Source organism: Jaculus jaculus, chromosome 2 (assembly GCF_020740685.1).
Source record: "Jaculus jaculus isolate mJacJac1 chromosome 2, mJacJac1.mat.Y.cur, whole genome shotgun sequence".
NCBI classification, from domain to species: domain Eukaryota; kingdom Metazoa; phylum Chordata; class Mammalia; order Rodentia; family Dipodidae; genus Jaculus; species Jaculus jaculus.
In genome coordinates this window covers 11,393,612-11,413,533 of record NC_059103.1, presented here as the reverse complement: position 1 = coordinate 11,413,533, position 19,922 = coordinate 11,393,612, and the positions used below count along the sequence as shown (strand labels likewise).

Sequence of the window (19,922 nt, the reverse complement as noted above, 5' to 3'; positions counted from 1 at the left end):
TTCCATCCTCCTATCTCAGCAAGATCCTGATGGGTTGTTTTGGAGTAAAGAAATACATTTCCAGCCCAATGTGATGGCACACGTCTTTAATCTTGGCATTTGGGATGCTGAGGTAGGAGGATCACTGTGAGTTAGAGGCCACCCTGAGACTAATTCCAGGCCAGCCTGGGCTAGATCGAGATCCTACCTTGAAAAACTGAAAGGAAAAAAGAAGAAAAAGAAAAAGAAATTGCCATTAATGGGGCTGCATTTCTGCTTGAGAGAAATACATGGGTTTCAGCAAAGTTCTGGACCCACTAAGACCATCCTTGGGGACAGAAGAAAGAAGAGAGATGTCCTATATGTCAGGGCTGGGCCCCACACAAATAGACCAGGCGAACTCCAAGGATTGCCACTGCAGATGCCCACTGGCTTTCTCAGTCCCCAGCATCCCAGAGCTTGGCACAGAGCACAGGGCACCAGTGCGGTTGCAACTGTATTTTATTTCAAACATGCAAAGCTGAATGCAGAGGTGCAGATCTAACCTAGGAAGCCTGTCGGGGGTGGGGGGGGGATGGGGGCAAGGCCAGTTCTGCTTGGCCAAGAAGTGCTAGGGCTCCAAAGAAAGGTCTGTTCTTGACCTGAGGTGCTTGGAGCACCGGGACCTTGTTGGGGACACGCTTCCTTATCTAGAAACCAGAATATCTTGGTGAAGAAGAAAGCAGAAACTGCACGGGATTGTGGGTAGGGAAGGGGTAGTGGAAACTGCCCATTTTCTGTGGGGCTCCCTCTCTTGGGATGGGGGAGGGGCGGGGAGCAGACGGGTTACAATGACAAGCCAGGGGTCTGGATGCAAAGCCTGCTGGGGTACGGGGAGACTCTATGGGAGCCAGAGGAATGTGGTGATCACCAGTGCCACAGCTGGGACTCTGCCTCCAGGGCTAGAGGTCTAGCTGTGGGTGGAGGCTGGGCCGGATAACCAGACTCAGGAAATTGTCTGGGCCTTGGGGTGGAGGGGGAGGGGACCCTCGTGGCTGGGACATTCTTTCAGGGTGGGGGGAGGGCAAGTGGACCTCAATCGTGGGTAGCTGTTGGGCCAACCACAAGGACAGCTTCCACGGGGATTCTCTGGGAAGGCCTACGTCATTCGAAGCAGCTGATTAAACAGGGGTGGGGAACAGAGCCGGAGCCGTCTCCGGGTGAGGCCTGGCGTGACGTCACTGCCATAAGTCACCAGCCGCCGCCCCCTTGTCATCCTCGTGGAATTTGTGCAGGTGGTCGGCGAACCTGGTGGCACAGAAACGGTGGCTGAGGGCAGAGAGGAGAGAAGCGGGGGCGTCGCGGGGGGTGGGGGCATGTGCCACGTGCCCGGTGAGGACAAGGGACAGAGGGTTTGGCGGGGGCTGCAGCCGCAGCAATTGTGGGGCTCGGTGGTGTCACGGGAGGGTGCTGTGGCTTTGGTGTTGGATTTGGGGGGGGGGGGACACTGGGGAGTCTCACTTTTTGGCGCAGGTGGCGGCACAGTCTCTCTCCACGCTCTCGCTCCATGCCAGCTTGTACAGAACCTGGGGGAGAGGAGACACCATGTCACACCTCACCCATGACCACTCCCAGGGCTACCTACAGGCCCTGGGCCTGGGCTCCAGGGACAGAAAGGTTCCTGTGTCCCAGGTCTTGGTGGGAGGGGGATGTTGGGCCTTAGAGGTACTCCTGATCTAGCCTGTGTGGTTAGACAAAACCACACACAGAGTCATGTTCCTTAACATGTGGGCATACTCAGCAAGGCCAGGAACCGCTAGGCCTTGCCATATTTTAGCTGGAGGCAGGGTTCCCTAATGCTGGAGTCTTTCTTTCTTTCTTTCTTTCTTTCTTTCTTTCTTTCTTTCTTTCTTTCTTTCTTTCTTTCTCTCTCTCTCTCTCTCTCTCTCTCTCTCTCTCCTTCCTCCTTTCTTCCCTTCCTCCTTTCTTTCTTTCTCTTTTAAAATATTTTATTATTTTTGTTGGTTATTTATTTATTTATTTGAGATCAACAGACAGAGAGAGAAAGAGGCAGATAGATAGAGAGAGAATGGGCGCTCCAGGGTCTCCAGCCACTGCAAACGAACTCCAGATGCATGCGCCCCCATGTGCATCTGGCTAATGTAGGTCCTGGGGAATCAAGCCTCGAACCAGGGTCCCTAGGCTTCACAGGCAAGTGCTTAACTGCTAAGCCATCTCTCTAGCCCAAATATTTTATTTTTATTTATTTATTGAGAAAGAGAGAGAGAACTGGCATGTCAGGGCCTCTAGCCACTGCAAATGAACTCCAGACGCTTGCGCCACCATGTGCATCTGGCTTGACTCGGATACTGGGGAATCAAACCTGGATCCTTAGGCTTTGCAGGCAAGCATCTTAACTGCTAAGCCATCTGTCCAGCCCTGGAACCTTTCATATACACGTCTGCCCCTCTTGTCTTCCTACTTGGCAAATATAGAGGCATCATTAGGCCTTGTTGTGTCTTCAGCCCATAACAATAATGCTTTCTGGCCAAGGGAAAACTTCACGGCCTTGCTCTTAACAGTATCCCTCGTGCAATGTTTACACGCTCGCCCCACATATGTCCCGAGTGTGCAGCCCAACAGGCCTGCCTCCTGGGGTGTTGGTTAGGCCTGCCCTCATCATGGCTCAGGTTCCTGTCAGTCTTTTTATTTTTCCTCAGTAGAGATGGAACTGAAGGCCTGGTGCATGCTTACCAAGTGCTCTACCCCTGAACTACACCCCAGGCCCTCCTTGGGGATTCTAGGCAGGAGCTCTACCACTGAGCCACGCCCCCAGCCCCTCACTGGGGGATTCTAGGCAGGCGCTCTACCACTGAGCCACGCCCCCAGCCCCTCCCAGGGGGATTCTAGGCAGGAGCTCTACCACTGAGCCCTGCCCCCAGCCCCTCACTGGGGGATTCTAGGCAGGAGCTCTACCACTGAGCCCTGCCCCCAGCCCCTCACTGGGGGATTCTAGGCAGGAGCTCTGCTACTGAGCCCCGCCCCCAGCCCCTCACTGGGGGATTCTAGGCAGGAGCTCTGCTACTGAGCCCCGCCCCCAGCCCCTCACTGGGGGATTCTAGGCAGGAGCTCTGCTACTGAGCCCCGCCCCCAGCCCCTCACTGGGGGATTCTAGACAGGAGCTCTACCATTGAGCCACGCCCCCAGCCCCTCACTGGGGATTCCAGGCAGGAGCTCTACCTCTGAGCCACAACCCCAGCCCCTCACTGGGGGATTCTAGGCAGGAGCTCTGCCACTGAGCCACGCCCCAACCCCCTCTTTACTTTTTTACTTTTTGCATGTACATGTGTGTGTAGAGTATGGTGTGAAATGTGTGTACAGGCAGATGTGAACACCCCGTCTATATACATGTGTGCGGAGGCCAGAGTAGTACGCTGAGTGTCCTTCCCTTACTACTGACCGGGGGACGTCCTTTACCCAGGGTCTCTTCCTCTGCCACTGGTCAGTGACCTCAGCCATTCTCCGGTCTCCGCTCCCTGAAGACGGGCATAACAGATGTGCATGGCCTCGCCTGGCTTTTAAATTGGGTTCTGGGGACTGAACTTGGTGGTCTCTGGCCAAGAGGCCCTCATGTTTAAGCAGCTCTTAACTGCTGAGCTATCACCTCAACCCCTCCCCCTTTTTTAAACCATTTTTAAGTTGTTTTTACTTTTTATTTTTTTTGAAGGTTTACTTATGAGAGAGAGAAAGAAAGAAAGAAAGAGAAGGGCAGATAGAGAGAATGGACACGTGGGGGCTTTCAGCCACTGCAAATGAACTCCAGATGCATGTGCCACCTTGTGCTTCTGGCTTTACATGGGTTCTGGGGAATTGAACCTAGGTCCTTTGGTTTGTAGGTAAGCATCTTAACCACTAAGCCATCTCTCCAGCTGTATTTAAAAAGCTTAAATTTTTAAAAAATATTTTGTTACTTATTTGAGAGAAAGAGAGAGAGGGAGGGAGGGAGAGAGAATGGGTGCACCAAGGTCTCCAGCCACTGCAAACGAACTCCAGATGCATGTGCCCCCTTGTGCATCTGGCTTAAGTGGGTCCTGGAGAATCGAACCAGGATCCATTGGCTTTGCAGGCAAACACCTTAATTGCTAAGCCATCTCTCCAGCCTAAAAAATTTAAATATTTTTTTTATTTAGTAATTTGCAAGGCAAGAGAGAGAGAGAGAGAATGAGAGAATGGGTGCACCAGGGCCCCCTGCTTCTGCAAACAACCTCCATATGCATTCCCACTTTGTGCATCTGGCTTATGTGGATACTGGGGAATCGAACCTGGGTCCTGTGCCTTTGCCAGCAAGCACCTTAGCTGCTAAGCCGTATCTCCAGCCTCCTTATTGTTTGGTCTCATTCTATCCCAGGTTGACCTGGAATTCACTATGTAGTCTCAGACTGGCTTCAATCTCCTAGCAATCCTTTTACATCTGCCTCCCAAGTGCTGGAGTTAAAGGTGTGCACCACCACAGCCAACTCTTTTGTCTTTTTCAAAAAAAAAAAAATTTTTTTTTTTTTTTTTATGAGAGGAAGAGACAGAGAGAATTGTCGTGCCAGGGCCTCCAGCCACTGCGATTGAACTCCAGACACGTGTGCCATCTTATGCTATGTGCCATCTTGCACCTGTGTCACCTTGTGCCATCCCTCCAGCCCCAAAACACTTTTTTTTTGGGAGGGGGTTCAAGGTAGGGTCTCACTCTAGCCCAGCCTGACCTGGAATTCACTATATAGTCTCAGGATGCCCTCGAATTCATGGTGATCCTCCTACGTCTGCCTCCCGAGTGCTGGGATTAAAGGTGTGCGCCACCACACCCGGCTTTTTTTTTTTTTACTTTTTAAAAAAAATATTTTTATTTACTCATTCATTTGACAGAAAAAGAGGGAGAGGGAGTGAGAGAACGGGCACGCCAGGGCCTCTAGCCACTGCAAAACGAACTCCCAGACACATGCGCTCCCTTGTGCATCTGGCTAACGTGGGTTCCTGGGGAATCGAACCTGGGTCCTTTGGCTTTGCAGGCAAAAAATGCCTTAACCGCTAAGCCATGCCTCCGGCCCACTTCTTACTTTTTGAGACAGAGCCTCACCATGTTGTCTAGACTGGACTTGAACATGCTATGTTGCCCCAGCAAGCCTTGAAGTCTGTGATCCTCCTGCCTCGGCCTCTAGAGTATCTGGGATGACAGGTGTGAGTCCAGCGCCTGGACTTTCCACCAAGCCCCTCCAAGATGCGCTCTACGCACCCGGGCACCCAGGCATCCGGGCTCTTCTTCAGGGTAGCCCAGTGTGGGGATGTTCCTTGGATGGACTGGAGCCCTTGGAGGGGACAGAAGAGGGGACAGGACTGAGCCTGATCTGAGGCTGTGGCATGAGGAGGATCTGCTACTCCAGGGAGGGTGGAAGCATGCCCGGACACCGTCTGCACACTCACCAGGAAGACCAGGCAGTGCAGGAACAGCGTGTAGAAGAATCCAATGGTGCGTGCCATCTTGTTGGAGAGAATCAGACGTCCCTGGGAGCAAACAAATGGAGGGGTAAGTGGGGTGGGGAGGGGTACGACTGATCCGCGCGCCCCTCTCACGAAGGGTGGCAAGGGGAGGGCATATAAAGGTGGCACAGGCCTCTATGACAAGTGTGGTACTGGGCTACAGAATTTTTCTTCTTTTTTTCTTTTTGGCGCGCGCGCGCACGCGCATTCCACAGTGCGCATGTAGGAGTCAGGGGACAACTTTGGACATTGGCTCTTGACTTCCACCCTGTTTCACGCGGGGTCTCTCATTCGCTGCTGCGTTTGCCACGGATGGCTGGTCCGTGAGCTTCCAGGGTGTTCTTCCTGCCTCCACCTCCCATCTTGCTGTGGGAGAGCTGAGTTTACAGGCGCTTACTAAAGCGCACAGCTTTACACGGTTTCTGGCGTATCCAAACTCAGGATCTTTCGCTTGCATGGAAAGCACCCTAACTCGGGAGCCAGCCACCTCCCCAGCCCTGGGCTGCAGAATTTCTGGTGAATGGTGCCACCTGCAGGCCAGTGTCGGAAACGGCACGAAACGGCGCTGCGGGAAGAGCGGTCCCAGAGCAGGCGGTCACACCACCACTCTTTGCAAGGGTCCCCGCGGTCCCTGGGGCTCTTACAGCCCCACCCGGAGACAGACGACCCCCGTAGGTGGGTGCTGGGGCGAGGACTCACCATGCTGAGTGTAGCTTTATCCCAAGGGCTCAGGCCCAGGTACTTTCTCTGCCGCTCCTAACGGGAAAGAGACAGGAAGGTCAGACGCAGCCCTGGGCCCTGCATAGCGTGGCCTCGCTGTTCCTTGGGGCGCCTCCAGAGGCTTCCTAGGTGCCTGGTCTCATCCAATATATGACCTTCTAGGCTCCCCAACTTCATATGACTCACCCCCAGGACCCCCTCTTGCCTGTGGGAAGTTAGTTATGAGCAGGGCTGCGGTCTGGTGGGGAGAGTTGGGGTAACTCTCTCCTTCCTTCCTTCCTTCCTTCCTTCCTTCCTTCCTTCCTTCCTTCCTTCCTTCCTTCCTTCCTTCCTTCCTTCCTCCCTCCCTTCCTCCCTCCCTCCCTCCCTCCCTCCCTCCCTCCCTCCCTCCCTTCTTTCTTTCTTTCTTTCTTTCTTTCTTTCTTCAGTGTTGGGAATGGAACCCAGGGCCTCACCTAAGCTACACAGAGCTCTATAGCTACACCACACTTCTGGCTGAAGCATTCCAAGGAGGTAGTCTACACAGAGCCACACCCCAGCCCCTCACTGGGGGATTCTAGGCAGGAGCTCTACCACTGAGCCACGCCCCCCAGCCCCTCACTGGGGGATTCTAGGCAGGAGCTCTACCACTGAGCCACGCCCCCAGCCCCTCACTGGGGGGGGGGGGTTATAGGCAGGCCCTCTACCCTCAGAGCCTCCTGCCCCTCACTGATGAATTCTGGACAAGCATTCTGTTGCCGAGCCCCAAGTTCCTCATCACAAACCCTCTTGCTGAAGGAGGAGAAGGGGTCCAGGCGCTCCTCATATTGGGACGAATACCGCATCTCCGTGTCGTCGCTGCCACCACCCTACGTGGAAAGAATGCGGGAGGCTCCCCTAAGTTCCACTGGGCTCCAGGAAAGGTAATAACGCAGTGGAGCCTTGGTTTGCTCATTTATCACAGGAGGATGAGGAAGCGCACCCCACATCCCAGAGTTCGGAAGGATGCTGGAGTGGTAATGTCAAGGTGGCTTACATGTCAGGGGCATGGCCTGCGTTAGAGTCCCAGCTCCCGCCCCCCCACGCCTCCCCCCGCCCCAACTTTCCCCCAGCCCCTAGAACTAAGTACTAGAAGGGCTGGAAGGCTCAGCGCAGACATGGTTGTGCCCAGTGTGGGTTTGTTTTGTTTTTGTGTTTTCAGACGGCCTTGAACTCCAAGGCTTGAGTGGTCCTCCGGACTCAGCCTTCCAAATAGCTGGTACTCAGAGACGTGCCACCATGCCCAGCCTGGAGGCTTTACAAGGGGTCTCACTGGGCACGTGGAGCACAAAGGAGGGCTAACTCTCCAATCACCCAGAGGCTTTGGTTTGCAGCGCCAGGGCGCCCTCTAGTGGCCAGAAGACAGTTGCAGCTCCAAAGGGTGGGAAGGAAGGTTCTGGACGTCAAGGGTCTTGGACCAGGGAGGGCCTCACAGTGAATGTTCTAGCTTCTCCTTTTACTACCCACTCTGTCTCCACTCAGCCAACGAAAAGGTTTCATTCCATGCTGTGGACCTCGGGAAGCCTGGGGACTGAGAGAAGCCGCTATAGTGGACAGGTTTCTGAGTTGCTGGACCATATTACTTCTTTTTTTTTTTTTAATTGTTTGTTTGTTTTTCCAGGTAGGAGGGTTTCAGTCTAGCTCAGCCTGGTGTGGAACTCATTCCGTAGTCTCAGGGTGGCCTCGAACTCACTGCGATCCTCCTACCTCTGCTTCCCGAGTGCTGGGATTAAAGGCCTGTGACACCACACCCAGCTACAAGTTGTCTTTTGCATTATTTCTTTACTTATTTATTTCTCTATGTGTTCGTTTGTGGTGTGCATGTGTGGGTGGGTGGGTGCATGCATGGTGTGCAGGCCAGAGGGCGATATTGGTTGTTTTCTTTGTCAATTGCTTGCCACCTTAATTTTATTTAAAAAATTATTTATTTATTTATTTATTTGCAAGCGTAACGAGAAGAGAGACAGAGAGAATGGGTGCACCAGGGCCTCCAGCCAGTGCAAAACTCCAGATACATGTGCCGCTTTGTGCATCCAGCCTTATGTGATTACTGGGAAATTGAACTCATGTCATTAGGCTTTGCAGGGGCCTTAACCACTCAAGTAGTCTCTCCAGCCCCACCTTCGTTTTTTTATTTATTTGAGAGCGACAGACAGAGAGAGAAAGACAGATGGAGGGAGAGAGAGAGAGAATGGGCGTGCCAGGGCTTCCAGCCTCTGCAAACGAACTCCAGACGCATGCGCCCCCTTGTGCATCTGGCTAACGTGGGACCTGGGGAACCGAGCCTCGAACCGGGGTCCTTAGGCTTCACAGGCAAGCGCTTAACCGCTAAGCCATCTCTCCAGCCCCCACCTTCGTTTTTAAAATTAAAAAAAAACCTGGTTCCCCTGGGGTTAATGGGGGACAGGGCTCACCCGGCCGGGGTAGCTCTGAAGAAACTTGATTTTCTCAAAGAGCTTGATGTTGTCTGCGCGCAGGCTGTCCAGCTCGCTTTGCAGGGCCTGGATGGTGTGCTGGGCCAGGCGGTTCTCCTGTCGGGCACAGCGGGGACAGGGTAGGGGTGGGTGGAAGGGAAGGGTGAGGCCTCTCTCCCGCTGGGGGCCATTAGGTGTTCAGGGCTTCCTTAGCCTGTTGCCTGCTCCAAGCTGCTCACTCTGGGCAGTCCCTTCTTTGTCCCTTTCGGGTTCCATCCCAGGTAGGAGAGGCAGCTCTTGGGTCATTTCTTCCTAGTTCATCAGTCTGGGTTTCGGTGTTTGTCACAGTTTGCATCTTAAATGTTCCGCACAGATCCTGTGCCCATCCTATGGAGCCAGCTGGAGGCGGAAGAGCCCGCAGGGGCTGAGGCAGGGTGGGCAAGAGCTACGGCACTGAGGGCCTTGCCTTGGAGCAGATCCCACAGCGCTCTGACGCCTCTGCTCCCGGCTGTCCAAGGGTTAGCAGCTCGCCCTGCCCTGCCACAGGCCCAAAGCCACTGGTCGGCTGGGGTGAGCCCAGACTAACCTTACTCCCTTTCTTCCCCATCTCTTTCCCTCTTTCCTTCCTTCCTTCCTTCCTTCCTTCCTTCCTTCCTTCCTTCCTTCCTTCCTTCCTTCCTTCCTCCTTCCTTCCTTCCCTTTCTCTTTCTCTCTTTCTCTTTCTTTCTTGATTGCTTGCTTTCTTTCTTTCTTTCTCTCTCTCTCCTTCTTTCTTTCTTTCCCTCTTTCCTTCCTTCCTTCTTCCTCCCTCCCTCCCTCCCTCCCTCCCTCCCTCCCTCCCTCCCTCCCTCCCTCCCTCCCTCCCTCCCTCCCTCCCTCCCTCCTTTCTTTCTTTCTTTCTTTCTTTCTTTCTTTCTTTCTTTCTTTCTTCCCCCTTTCCTTTCCTTCCCCACGGTCCTGGGGATTGAACCCAGAGTCTCATGCATCTTAGGCAAGCACTCTACCACGGTGCCACAACACAGGTGTGCTATCATTGAGCCATGGCTCCAGCCCTGTCTTTAGTTTTTAAAATATATTTACTTATTTATTTTGGTGGGTTTTTCAAGGTAGGGTCTTGCTCCAGCCTAGGCTGACCTGGAATTTACTATGTAGTCTCAGGGTGGCCTCAAACTCATGGCAATCCTCCTACCTCTGCTTCCCGAGTGCTGGGATTTAAAGGCATGCACTGCCATGCCCAGTTAATATTTTTATTTATTTATTTGAGAAATGTGGGGGGGGGGCAGACAGAGACAGAGAGAATAGGCACGCCAGGGCCTCCATCCTCCACACTCTAGATGCGTGTGCCGCCTTGTGCATCTGGCTTATGTGGGTCCTGGGGAATCAAACCTGGGTCCTTTGGTTTTGCAGGCAAATGCCTTAAATGCTAAGCCATCTCTCCAGCCCATTTTTCGTTTCAATTTTATAATTTATTTATTTATTTTTGAGATAGGGTTTCTTTCTAGCCCAGGCTGACCTGGAATTCATTATGCAGTCTCAGGGTGGCCTCAAACTCACGATGATTCTCCTACCTCTGCCTCCCGAGTGCTGGGATCAAAGGTGTGCGCCACCATGCCCGGCTCTAGTTTTTTTTGAGACGGTGCCTTATTAAGTTGCCCAGGCTGGCCTTTAGGCCTTTTACTTGTAATTCTCTTACCTTAGCCTTCTGAGTAGCTGGGATGACAGACCTGTAGCACTGGGCTTATCTTGACAGGGGCCACAGCCTTCCTCTTTGCTATCCACTCTGCTTCCCTCCCCTTACCTAATTCAGGTATTTATTCCTGAATGTTAGTAATGGCGCTCCATCTTCCCGGGGAGTCTTCTGTCCAGCTTTGGGCTGCTCTGGTGACCAGTGTACCCTCCACTCTTCGCCCCCCTCCCCCCGAGGTAGGGTCTCTAGCTCAGGCTGACCTGGAGTTCACTATGTAGTCTCAGGGTGGCCTCGAACTCACCACGATCCTCCTCCCTCTGCCTCCTAGGTGCTGGGATTAAAGGCGTGCGCCACCATGCCCGGCCCCTGCCCTTCACTCTTGCAATACCACTCCAGTGCTGTTTTTATTTTTATCTTTTTGCCTGTGTGTTTGTGTGTGTAACGTGGTGTGTGTGTGCTGTATGCACGTGCATGTGCCCTTGCAGCACCCTGTGTGCTTGCCCGCGGTGGCTGGAGCAGAATGTGGGGTGTCCCTCCCACCAATCACTCTTCTGCCCGCTTTTGTTTTGAGGTGGGGACTCTTACTAACACTGGGGCCCGGCTGAACCCCCGGTGCCTGCTCTCCTTTGTGGGACTGGGGGTGCGCTGTAACACCAGTGTGTGGGCCCCCCCCCCAGTTGTTCTGCTTGCACGGGAAGCACATTTAACTGCTGAGCCGTCCCTCCAGGCCCACTCCACTGTTCAAAGCTTTCCCAGCCCAGCAGTCTGCTGCCTGTGAGATGCCCCTTTGTGTCTTGGGTCTTATGCCTGTAACTCTGGGATAATCCCTGGGTCTTTTTTTTTCATTTTTGGTTTTTCGAGGTAGGGCCTCACTCTAGTTCAGGCTGACCTGGAATTCACTATGTAGTCTCAGGGTGGCCTTGAACTCATGGTGATCCTCCTACCTCTGCCTGGGATTAAAGGTGTGCGCCACCACACCCGGCTTACTTTTTTTTTTTTTTTAATGAGAGAGGGGGCGGAAGGGAGGAGCATTGGCATGCCATGGCCTGCAGCCCCTGCAATCGAGCTCCAGATGTGTGCGCCACCTTGTGCACATGCGCAACCTTGCCCATGCGTCACCTTGTGTGTCTGGCCTACGTGGGATCTGGGCAATCGAACATGGGTCCTCAGACTTGGCAGGCAAGTGCCTTAACTGCCTAGCCGTCTCTCCAGCCTGAGCTCCGTGTCTTCTGCCTTGAGCCTCTCATTATTTCTTTCTGGGCCTAATGTATCATGACCGCCTCCAGGAACGCCCCAGCTATACAGAACAAAGCCAATCCCCTCAAGCCTGTGTCTTCCCCACTACTGTGCCCCCAGATCTGAGGGGTATGGGGGGGGAAGAGGAAGGAGGATGGGACTCACAGCCTCCAGCTCTTGGTTCCGGGCGCGGAATCGTTCCCTCTGGCTGGAGATGATGGAAAGTAGAGAATCCACTTGGCCTTCAGGAAGGGAGCCACTGGTGGGCACCGAGGGTCCTAGGGGTAGAGGAGAGTGGCAGGTTGAAGAGCCTAGCAGGGGGCGCTTGGGTGGCCTGACCCAGGCCTTGAGGAACTTCTGGCTTAGGGTTGTGGAATAGAAGCCACATAAGTTTCTGAGCAGGTCAGTGACGGGGAAGGGACAGTCAAGAGAGCCCAGGAGTTTTGTGTTTTTCTTCCCCCGAGGCAGGGTCTCGCTCTAGTCCAGGCTGACCTGGAATTCACTGTGTAGGCTCAGGGTGGCCTCGAACACAAAGCGATCCTCCTACCTCAGCTTCCTGAGTCCTGGGATTAAAGGCGTGCGCCACCACGCCGGCCATCAGGAGGGCAGTAACAGTGGATGGCGGGGGCTGGAGAGATTGCTCAGTGGATAAGGTTTTTTTTTTTTTTTGCTTGCCTGTAAAGCCTAAGACCTGGGTTTGATTCCCTAGTACTCATATAAAGTCATATGTACAAGTTGGCACATGCTTCTAGAGCTCATCTGCAGTGGCTAGGGGCCCTGGAGTACCAATTCTCTCTCTCTCTCTCTCTCTCTATCTCTGCCTCTTTCTCTCCTCTCAAATTAAAAAAAATTTTTTTTTTTTGAAGTGGATGGTGCTGGGTGTGGTGGCGCATGCCTTTAATCCCAGCACTCGGGAGGCAGAGGTAGGAGGATCACTGTGAATTCGAGGTCACCCTGAGACTACATAGTGAATTCCAGGTCAGCTTGAGCTAGAGTGAGACCCTACCTCGAAAAACAAACAAAGTGGATGGTATAAACTGCATGGTGGAGCATGCTTGTAATCCCAGCATTTGGGAGGTGGAGGCAACTTTCAGGTGCACAGTTAAAGGCCGTCTCAGGATCCACAAACTCTGTCTCTTAAAATGATAAAAAAAAAAAAAGATGATTGGGTGGGGGGCAGGCTGGAGAGATGGCCTAGCAGTTAAGGCATTTGCTTGCAAAGCCAAAGGATGCCGGTTCGACTCTCCAGGCCCCATGTAAGCCAGATGCACAAGTTGGGGGCGCATGCATCTGGAGTTCATTTGCAGGAGCTGGAGGCCCTGGCGTGCCCATTCTCTCTCTCTCTCTGCCTCTTCGAGGGCTTGCTTCTGTTGGGGGAGGTACAGTGTTGAGTGGACAGGGAAGGGCCCCACCTCTTGAGATCACGCCAAACCTGCATGGTCCCTCTAGCAACAGGCCACACAGGTGCAGTGGCAGTGGAGACAGTGGCCATGGTGGGGGTGGGGCAGTCCTCACTAGTGAAGCAAGGGACCAAGGAGGGAACTGGGAGATGGGCAGGCCTCTCATCACCCTGGTTCTGGCGCTGACACCCCAGAAGGCTGCTGCCTCCTGGCTGCTGGGAGCTCTCCATTGCTTTCTGCTCTGAGGCCGTGGTGAGTTGAGGACAGCCCGGAGTGGGTGCTCACCTGTGGCTTTTAAGGTTCCTGCTGCGATGCAGAGGTGGGGCCCTGTCTTTCTTTGGAGGAAGGGGTGCTCTTTGTGTGTGTAGGGGGGTCTTGACTCTTAGCCTGCCCTACCTGATGCCCACAGTCCCTCTCTCCCTTGGTGGGGGTGTGAGTTGGCCCTTCCTCACCCACCATAGAACAGAGCCGTAGCCTCCTTGATTGGCTCTGGAATCTTCTCCAGGCCTTGCTCTGCAGCTCCCTGCAGATAAAAGAAGGAAACAGATGTTACCATTCCATGCTGCAAGCCTGGAATATACTCCCCTCCCACCCCCGCTTGAAGTAGGGTGTCGCTCTAGCCCAGGCTGACCTGGAATTCACTATGGAGTCTCAGGGTGGCCTTGAACTCATGGCAATCCTCCTACCTCTGCTTCCCGAGTGCTGGGATTAAAGGCATGAGCCACGACGCCTGGCTTGGAATATACTCTTTAAGGGTAGACAAGTTAAATAGGGGCCAAGGAGCAGGAGCAGTAGTTGTGTGGTTGCAAAGGGGCCTGTATCAGATAGCTGGCATAGGCTCTAGAGATCACAGTCTTGCAGCCTCATGACAAACTGTGCCCTGATGTAGATGAGAGGCTTGAGTGACCGAGGCCTGCAGCCGTACTGTTATGTGACCTGGGGTGGTCCAGTCTCTCATCCCAGCACCATTTCCTCATCTCTAAAATGACAGATGGTTCTTCAGGCTTCAGTGTCATATGGTCTCCAGGGCTTGTCAGCTGTGCACTGGATACATGGCCCTGGTTTGCCTCTGATCGGATCTCTCAGTGCCTGGAAACAGGTCAGTACCTGGACATAGGGCGGTTTGTGGGAACTCTAGGAGGTCCCATCCTAGGGTCTTTTCTCTGGGTTCTGAAACTGGGAACCCTAACCCTGAGGTAGAGGGGAAACTTGATGTCTCATGGGGGAGTCTAGGCAGGAGCTCTACCACTGAGCCACGCCCCAGCCCCTCACTGGGGGAGTCTAGGCAGGAGCTCTACCCCTGAGCCACACCCCCAGCCCCTCACCAGGTGAGTCTAGGCAGGAGCTCTACCGCTCAGTCATGCCCCCAGCCCCTCAGTGGGGGATTCTAGGCAGGAGCTCTACCACTGAGCCACACCCCCAGCCCCTCACTGGGGATTCTAGGCAGGAGCTCTACCACTGAGCCACGCCCCCAGCCCTTCACTGGGGATTCTAGGCAGGAGCTCTACCACTGAGCCACGCCCCAGCCCCTCACTGGGGGGTTCTAGGCAGGAGCTCTACCACTGAGCCACGCCCCCAGCCCTTCACTGGGGATTCTAGGCAGGAGCTCTACCACTGAGCCACAACCCCAGCCCCTCACTGGGGGATTCTAGGCAGGAGCTCTACCACTGAGCCACACCCCCAGCCCCTCACTGGGGGATTCTAGGCAGGAGCTCTACCACTGAGCCACACCCCCAGGCCCTCACTGGGGGATTTCGCCTGAGGGATACTTGGTGATCTGGGAGTCCAGTGCTTTTTATTTCCAGAAAGTCACCAGGGCAGGTCTCAGGGGCTGGGGAGGCTCACCTCTGCGTCAGGTCGTTGGATAGATTGGATGGTGCTCAGGTCATGCTCCAAGCGTGCGATCAACTCCTTCTGCTCAGTGGCCGTGGCCATGGCTTCAGTGATGTGAACCTGAAGTTCTGCACAACGTCCTGTGGTCAAAGGGAGATGCAGACCATCAGAGGAGCCAATGGGGGAATCCAAGGTGCCTCCCCACCAACCCACAGTCTGCAGGCAGGAGTGTGTGAGAGCTGAGCCTGCGCCCTTCTTCCAGGCCTCAGGCCGTGGGGTAATGACTGAGGGAAGCTGGGGATGGGAGGGGCTAAGAAAGTCAAGTGAAAGCAGAGGGCGCCGGCAGGGAGCAGTCCCACCTCTGGAGATGAGTTCAGACCTAGGTGCGACCCCCTTAACAGTTTCTAGATGCAGGGGAGACAGAGGTATGGTGGGGCAGGGATGCCAACACAGTCTTCCCACCACAATCTTGCTCTTCTTTCTCCTACCCAAGAGCCAGGGGTTATCTTTGCAATGAGGCAAATCCAGCCCCTTCCCATGGCATTGGGAATGAAACTAAAGGGCTTGCAAGTGCTAGGCAGTCGCTCTGCCACTGAGCCACGCCCCCAGCCCCTCACTGGGGATTCTAGGCAGGAGCTCTACCCCTGAGCCATGCCCCCAGCCCCTCACTGGGGGATTCTAGGCAGGAGCTCTACCACTGAGCCACGCCCCCAGCCCCTCACTGGGGGATTCTAGGCAGGAGCTCTACCACTGGGCCACGCCCCCAGCCCCTCACTGGGGGATTCTAGGCAGGAGCTCTACCACTGAGCCACGCCCCCAGCCCCTCACTGGGGGATTCTAGGCAGGAGCTCTACCACTGAGCCACGCCCCCAGCCCCTCACTGGGGGATTCTAGGCAGGAGCTCCACCCCTGAGCCACGCCCCCAGCCCCTCACTGGGGGATTCTAGGCAGGAGCTCTACCACTGAGCCATGACCCCAGCCCCTCACTGGGGGATTCTAGGCAGGAGCTCTACCACTGAGCCACACCCCAGCCCCTCACTGGGGTATTCAAGGCAGGAGCTCTACCACTGAGCCACACCCCCAGCCTCTCACTGGGGGATTCTAGGCAGGCACTGTATTGCTGAACCACACTCAAGACCAGAGCACCAGGGCCCAGGAACTGGACATCTTCCAGCGTTCTCCCAGGCTCTATTTTCTGGTTGCCTGCGTGACTCCAGACAGAGGAATCACTCTCTTTACTTCTCACTTGCAAAATAGTAGCAGCAAATCTCCTACCTAGGGTCCTGCACTTTGGGATGGACATCGTGACCACCAAGGGGCGCTATGGCCACAGAAATGCCTTTCTGCACCACCTAATGATTTAAGCAGTCTGAAGAGAGAGTCCGTTTTACCAATGAGCTGATCCCCACGTGGAACCTCCAGCCGGCGCCCACACCACTCTCCACTGCTCGGGCTTTGAAGGGAATTTTCCTTTTTTAAATATGTATGCATGTATGTATGCATGCATGCATGCATGTACTTGAGAGACAGAAAGAGAGAATGGGCGTGCCAGAACCTCCAGCCACTGCCAATGAACTTCAGACGCATGTGCCACCTTGTGCATCTGGCTAACGTGGGTCCTGGGGAATCATATCTGGGTCCTTTGGCTTTACAGGCAAGCAACTTAACCGCCAAGGCATCCATCCCACCCTGAATGGACGTTTTCCAGGTGAGGAACCCCGTCATTGGATCCTACAGTTAGGAGGTGCTGTCAGAGGGAAGGCCTTATGGCAGGGGGCATTCCCACCTCAGGGGGCCATGGAAAAATGGCTGTGGGTGACATTGCTGGGGTTAGGACTTGGTGACCCCAGTGGGGAGACAAGAGCATGGTGCCATGACCTGACAGTCTGCTTTGGAGTTCTTGGGCCTGTGTAGCAGATTGCAGATCTGGCTGCCTCACAGGACTGTGCTAACTCCAGTGTTGGAGTGTAGAGAGAAGAAATCAATAGACAGTCAATGGGACTTGGGTAACATGACTACGGGCTTGGGTGGAGGGAGGGGATGGAGTCACTGTCTGAACGGGTCACAAACTAGACCTTGTCCAAGAATGGGCTCATATCGAGGCAATCAGAGAAGTGGAGGAGAGGCAACTGTCAGTGGCTCCCCCCGTGTGGGAATCAACCTGTGGCTCCCAGAACTGCCTATGAACACTGGGGCGAGGGGATGGTGCAGGAGGGCAGTGCCCAGCTGCTGCGGGGGGGGGGGGGGGGCGGGGGCGGGGTGACATCTGCAGGATTAGAAGGACCTCACACAGAGCCTGAGTAGGCAAGCCCTATACTGCTGAGCCACGCCCCAGCCCCTCACAGGGGATTCTAGGCAGGAGCTCTACCACTGAGCCATGCCCCCAGCCCCTCACTGGGGGATTCTAGGCAGGAGCTCTACCACTGAGCCATGCCCCCAGCCCCTCACTGGGGATTCTAGACAGGAGCTCTACCACTGAGCCATGGCCCCAGTCCTTGAGGAGGGAGTGTGTTTGTTCAGGGCCAAGGGATAGAGCGACAGTTCAGGAATAAGGAGGCACCGTGAGTGTCTTGAGCCTAGGCTGTGGGCAATCGATTGGCATGACTGTGGTCCAGGTATGGGAAGCCAGGAGCAGCTGAGATGTGGAGGAGGGACCTTGGTCAGGGGCCTGGCGAGGGTGGGAATTGGGGTGGAGCCTGGTGGTGGGGACATGTGCAAGAGAGAGGATCCTGAGAAGCAGGGAGCATGCCAGATGGAGTGGGGGAGCCCATGGTCGGGTGAGCCTTGCCTCTGACAGGCGCTCTTCAAGGATGGTCCAAGACTTCCCGCTCCTCCTATGAAGCCTATGAGAACTCATCCTTCTAGAAGAATCTGGAGGGGCTTCTTCTAAGGCACAGTTCATAGAGAGGTTAAAAAAAAAAATCAAAGCACCAATAAGACCGGGACCTAGTGAAACTAGAATCTGCCCTTTAGTCCAAGGCACAGGGGACTGGGTGTCGTGGCACACGTCTGTGATCCCAGTATTCTAAAACTGGACAGCGAGTTCAAGGTCACCCTGGACTACGTAGTGTGACAGTGTCTTTAAGAAAAAAGGTGTAAGCCGGGCGTGGTGGCGCATGCCTTTAATCCTAGCACTCGGGAGGCAGAGGTAGGAGGATCACCGTGAGTTTGAGGCCACCCTGAGACTACGTAGTGAATTCCAGGTCAGCCTGGAGCAGAATGAGACCCTACCTCGAAAAAAAAACCAAACCAAACAAAAATAATAATAAATAAAATAAAAAATAAAGAAGGGGGTGTTGGCTATGGGCCTCAGTGGTGGAATGCTTGCCTAGAAGGGGAGTGTGGCTTGGCAGTAGAGTACCTGCTTAGAATCCACCTGTAAAGGGCTGTGGGTGGCTTACTGGTAGATCCCTGCCTACCATACATCAGGCCCTGGGTTCCATCCTAGGCATAGAGAGAGAGAGAGAGAGAGAGCGGGAGGGGGGGAGGGAGGGAGGGAGGGAGGGAGAGAGAATGTAAGTCAAGAGGGGGGGGCTGCAAATAAGTCAAGGGCAGAAATGTCTCACTACAGGACTGCAATAGGGAGGCCTGGGGAGCTGTACTCACGGCTTTTCTGGCATCTGAGTTCCCTGTGGTATTAAATTAGACACCCACAGGCCTTATGTGGGCTGTGGAGCTGGCTGTCCTACGTACCCTATCTATCCTGTCTGCTCCACATCCATCGCTGTCCTGTTGCTGTCCCTGGATGTCCTCACAATTAGCAAGAGATGCTTGCTGAGCTATGTTTTGCCTCAAGTGACAGGGGTGCCCTCCCACATGAGGGCGTCCCCAACACATCAGCCCTCTTGAAGAACCTGTCTCCTGTCTATTCTCCCATGTCCACCTTCTCTTCTCCAGCTCCCTAAACCTTTCCATCAGACTTTGTTGCCCACATCCCAAAATCCCCACCTGTCTTCCGGCATGGTCAGACCCTCCCTGACCAGCCCCCCGTTTTAGTTTCAGCAGCAGGTACCCAGATCCTCGATCCGCCAGGGCCCCTTTGTGCTGATCATGCCTCTGATTGTCTGGTTGTCACGCTGTTGAGCGCCCCTGTGTCCAGGGCCTCAGATGCTGGAAACTCGTGAACTTGGATGCCATTCATAAGCTGGTAGTCACCTCTCTCTCTTTATCCTTCCCTCTCTTATTCTTTGTCGACCCCCCGCACACCTCATGGTAGGGTCTCACTCAAACTCAGGCTGACCTGGAATTCACTATGTAGTCTCAGGCTAGCCTTGAACTCATGGTGATCCTTCTATCTCTGCCTCCTGAGTGCTGGGATTAAAGGTGTGCGTCACCAGGCCTGGCTGGCTCTTATTCTTTTTAAAACAATATTTACTTATTTATTAGAGAGAGACAGAGGGAGGGAGGGAGGGTGGGAGAATAGGCATGCAAGGGCCTCCTGCCACTGCATACAAACTCCAGACGCATGTGCCACTTTGTGCATTTTTATGTGGGTACTGGGGAATTGAACCCAGGTCATCAGGCTTTTGCAAACAAGTGCCTTTAACTTCTGAGCCGTCTCTCCAGCCCCCTTCTCTAATTCCTGAGTCAGGATTTCTCTCTGTGGCTCTGGCTCATCTTACGCATGCAGCGTAGCCCAGGCTGTCCTGGGATTCCTGGCAGTCGCCCTCTTTCGTCTCCCACTGCTGGGCTGACAGGTGTGCGTGCCAGTGCCAGGCTCCCATGCTATTCCTTGAACTAACTTTACATCTGATGCCTAGCTGGCGCCTCAGACTGAACTTAAACCTGATGCTCCTCCTCCCCTCCTCCCAGGGTCCACTTCCCATGCCCACTCTGGCCTGCTTCCGTGTGCTCTGATCAGCTATCTGTAGAAGTCAGCGTATTTGTGGAGTGGCTCAGACCAAATCTGGGGAGTCATTTCATTGTCCTCGAGCACACCTTAGGTTGGAACAATTATTTTTCTTACTTTTCTTTTTCTGGTTTTTCAAGGTAGGGTCTCACTCTAGCCTAGGCGGACCTGGAATTCACTATATAGTCTCAGGGTGGCCTCAAACTCATGGTGATCCTCCTTCCTCTGCCTCCCGAGTGCTGGGATTAAAGGCGTGCACCACCACGCCCAGCTTTTTCTCT

At 54.2% G+C, this 19,922-nt stretch overlaps 1 protein-coding gene across 4 annotated transcripts in view; it reads right to left on the bottom strand.

Annotated features, from left to right (window-relative positions):
- Positions 1-462: 462 nt before the first annotated feature.
- Cux1 (cut like homeobox 1) overlaps positions 463-19,922 on the bottom strand; it is a 422,843-nt gene continuing 403,383 nt past the window's right edge. For all 4 annotated transcript variants that reach the window (XM_045142924.1, XM_045142925.1, XM_045142922.1 and 1 more), the window contains exons 15-23: positions 14,805-14,932; positions 13,416-13,482; positions 11,725-11,837; positions 8,637-8,753; positions 6,969-7,052; positions 6,184-6,240; positions 5,428-5,508; positions 1,480-1,544; positions 463-1,266 (exon numbers count right to left, since the gene is read on the bottom strand). In XM_045142924.1, the coding sequence (XP_044998859.1) occupies positions 1,197-1,266; positions 1,480-1,544; positions 5,428-5,508; positions 6,184-6,240; positions 6,969-7,052; positions 8,637-8,753; positions 11,725-11,837; positions 13,416-13,482; positions 14,805-14,932 (782 nt within the window). In that variant the 3' untranslated portion in view covers positions 463-1,196. The remainder of the gene's footprint in view (positions 1,267-1,479; positions 1,545-5,427; positions 5,509-6,183; positions 6,241-6,968; positions 7,053-8,636; positions 8,754-11,724; positions 11,838-13,415; positions 13,483-14,804; positions 14,933-19,922) is intronic.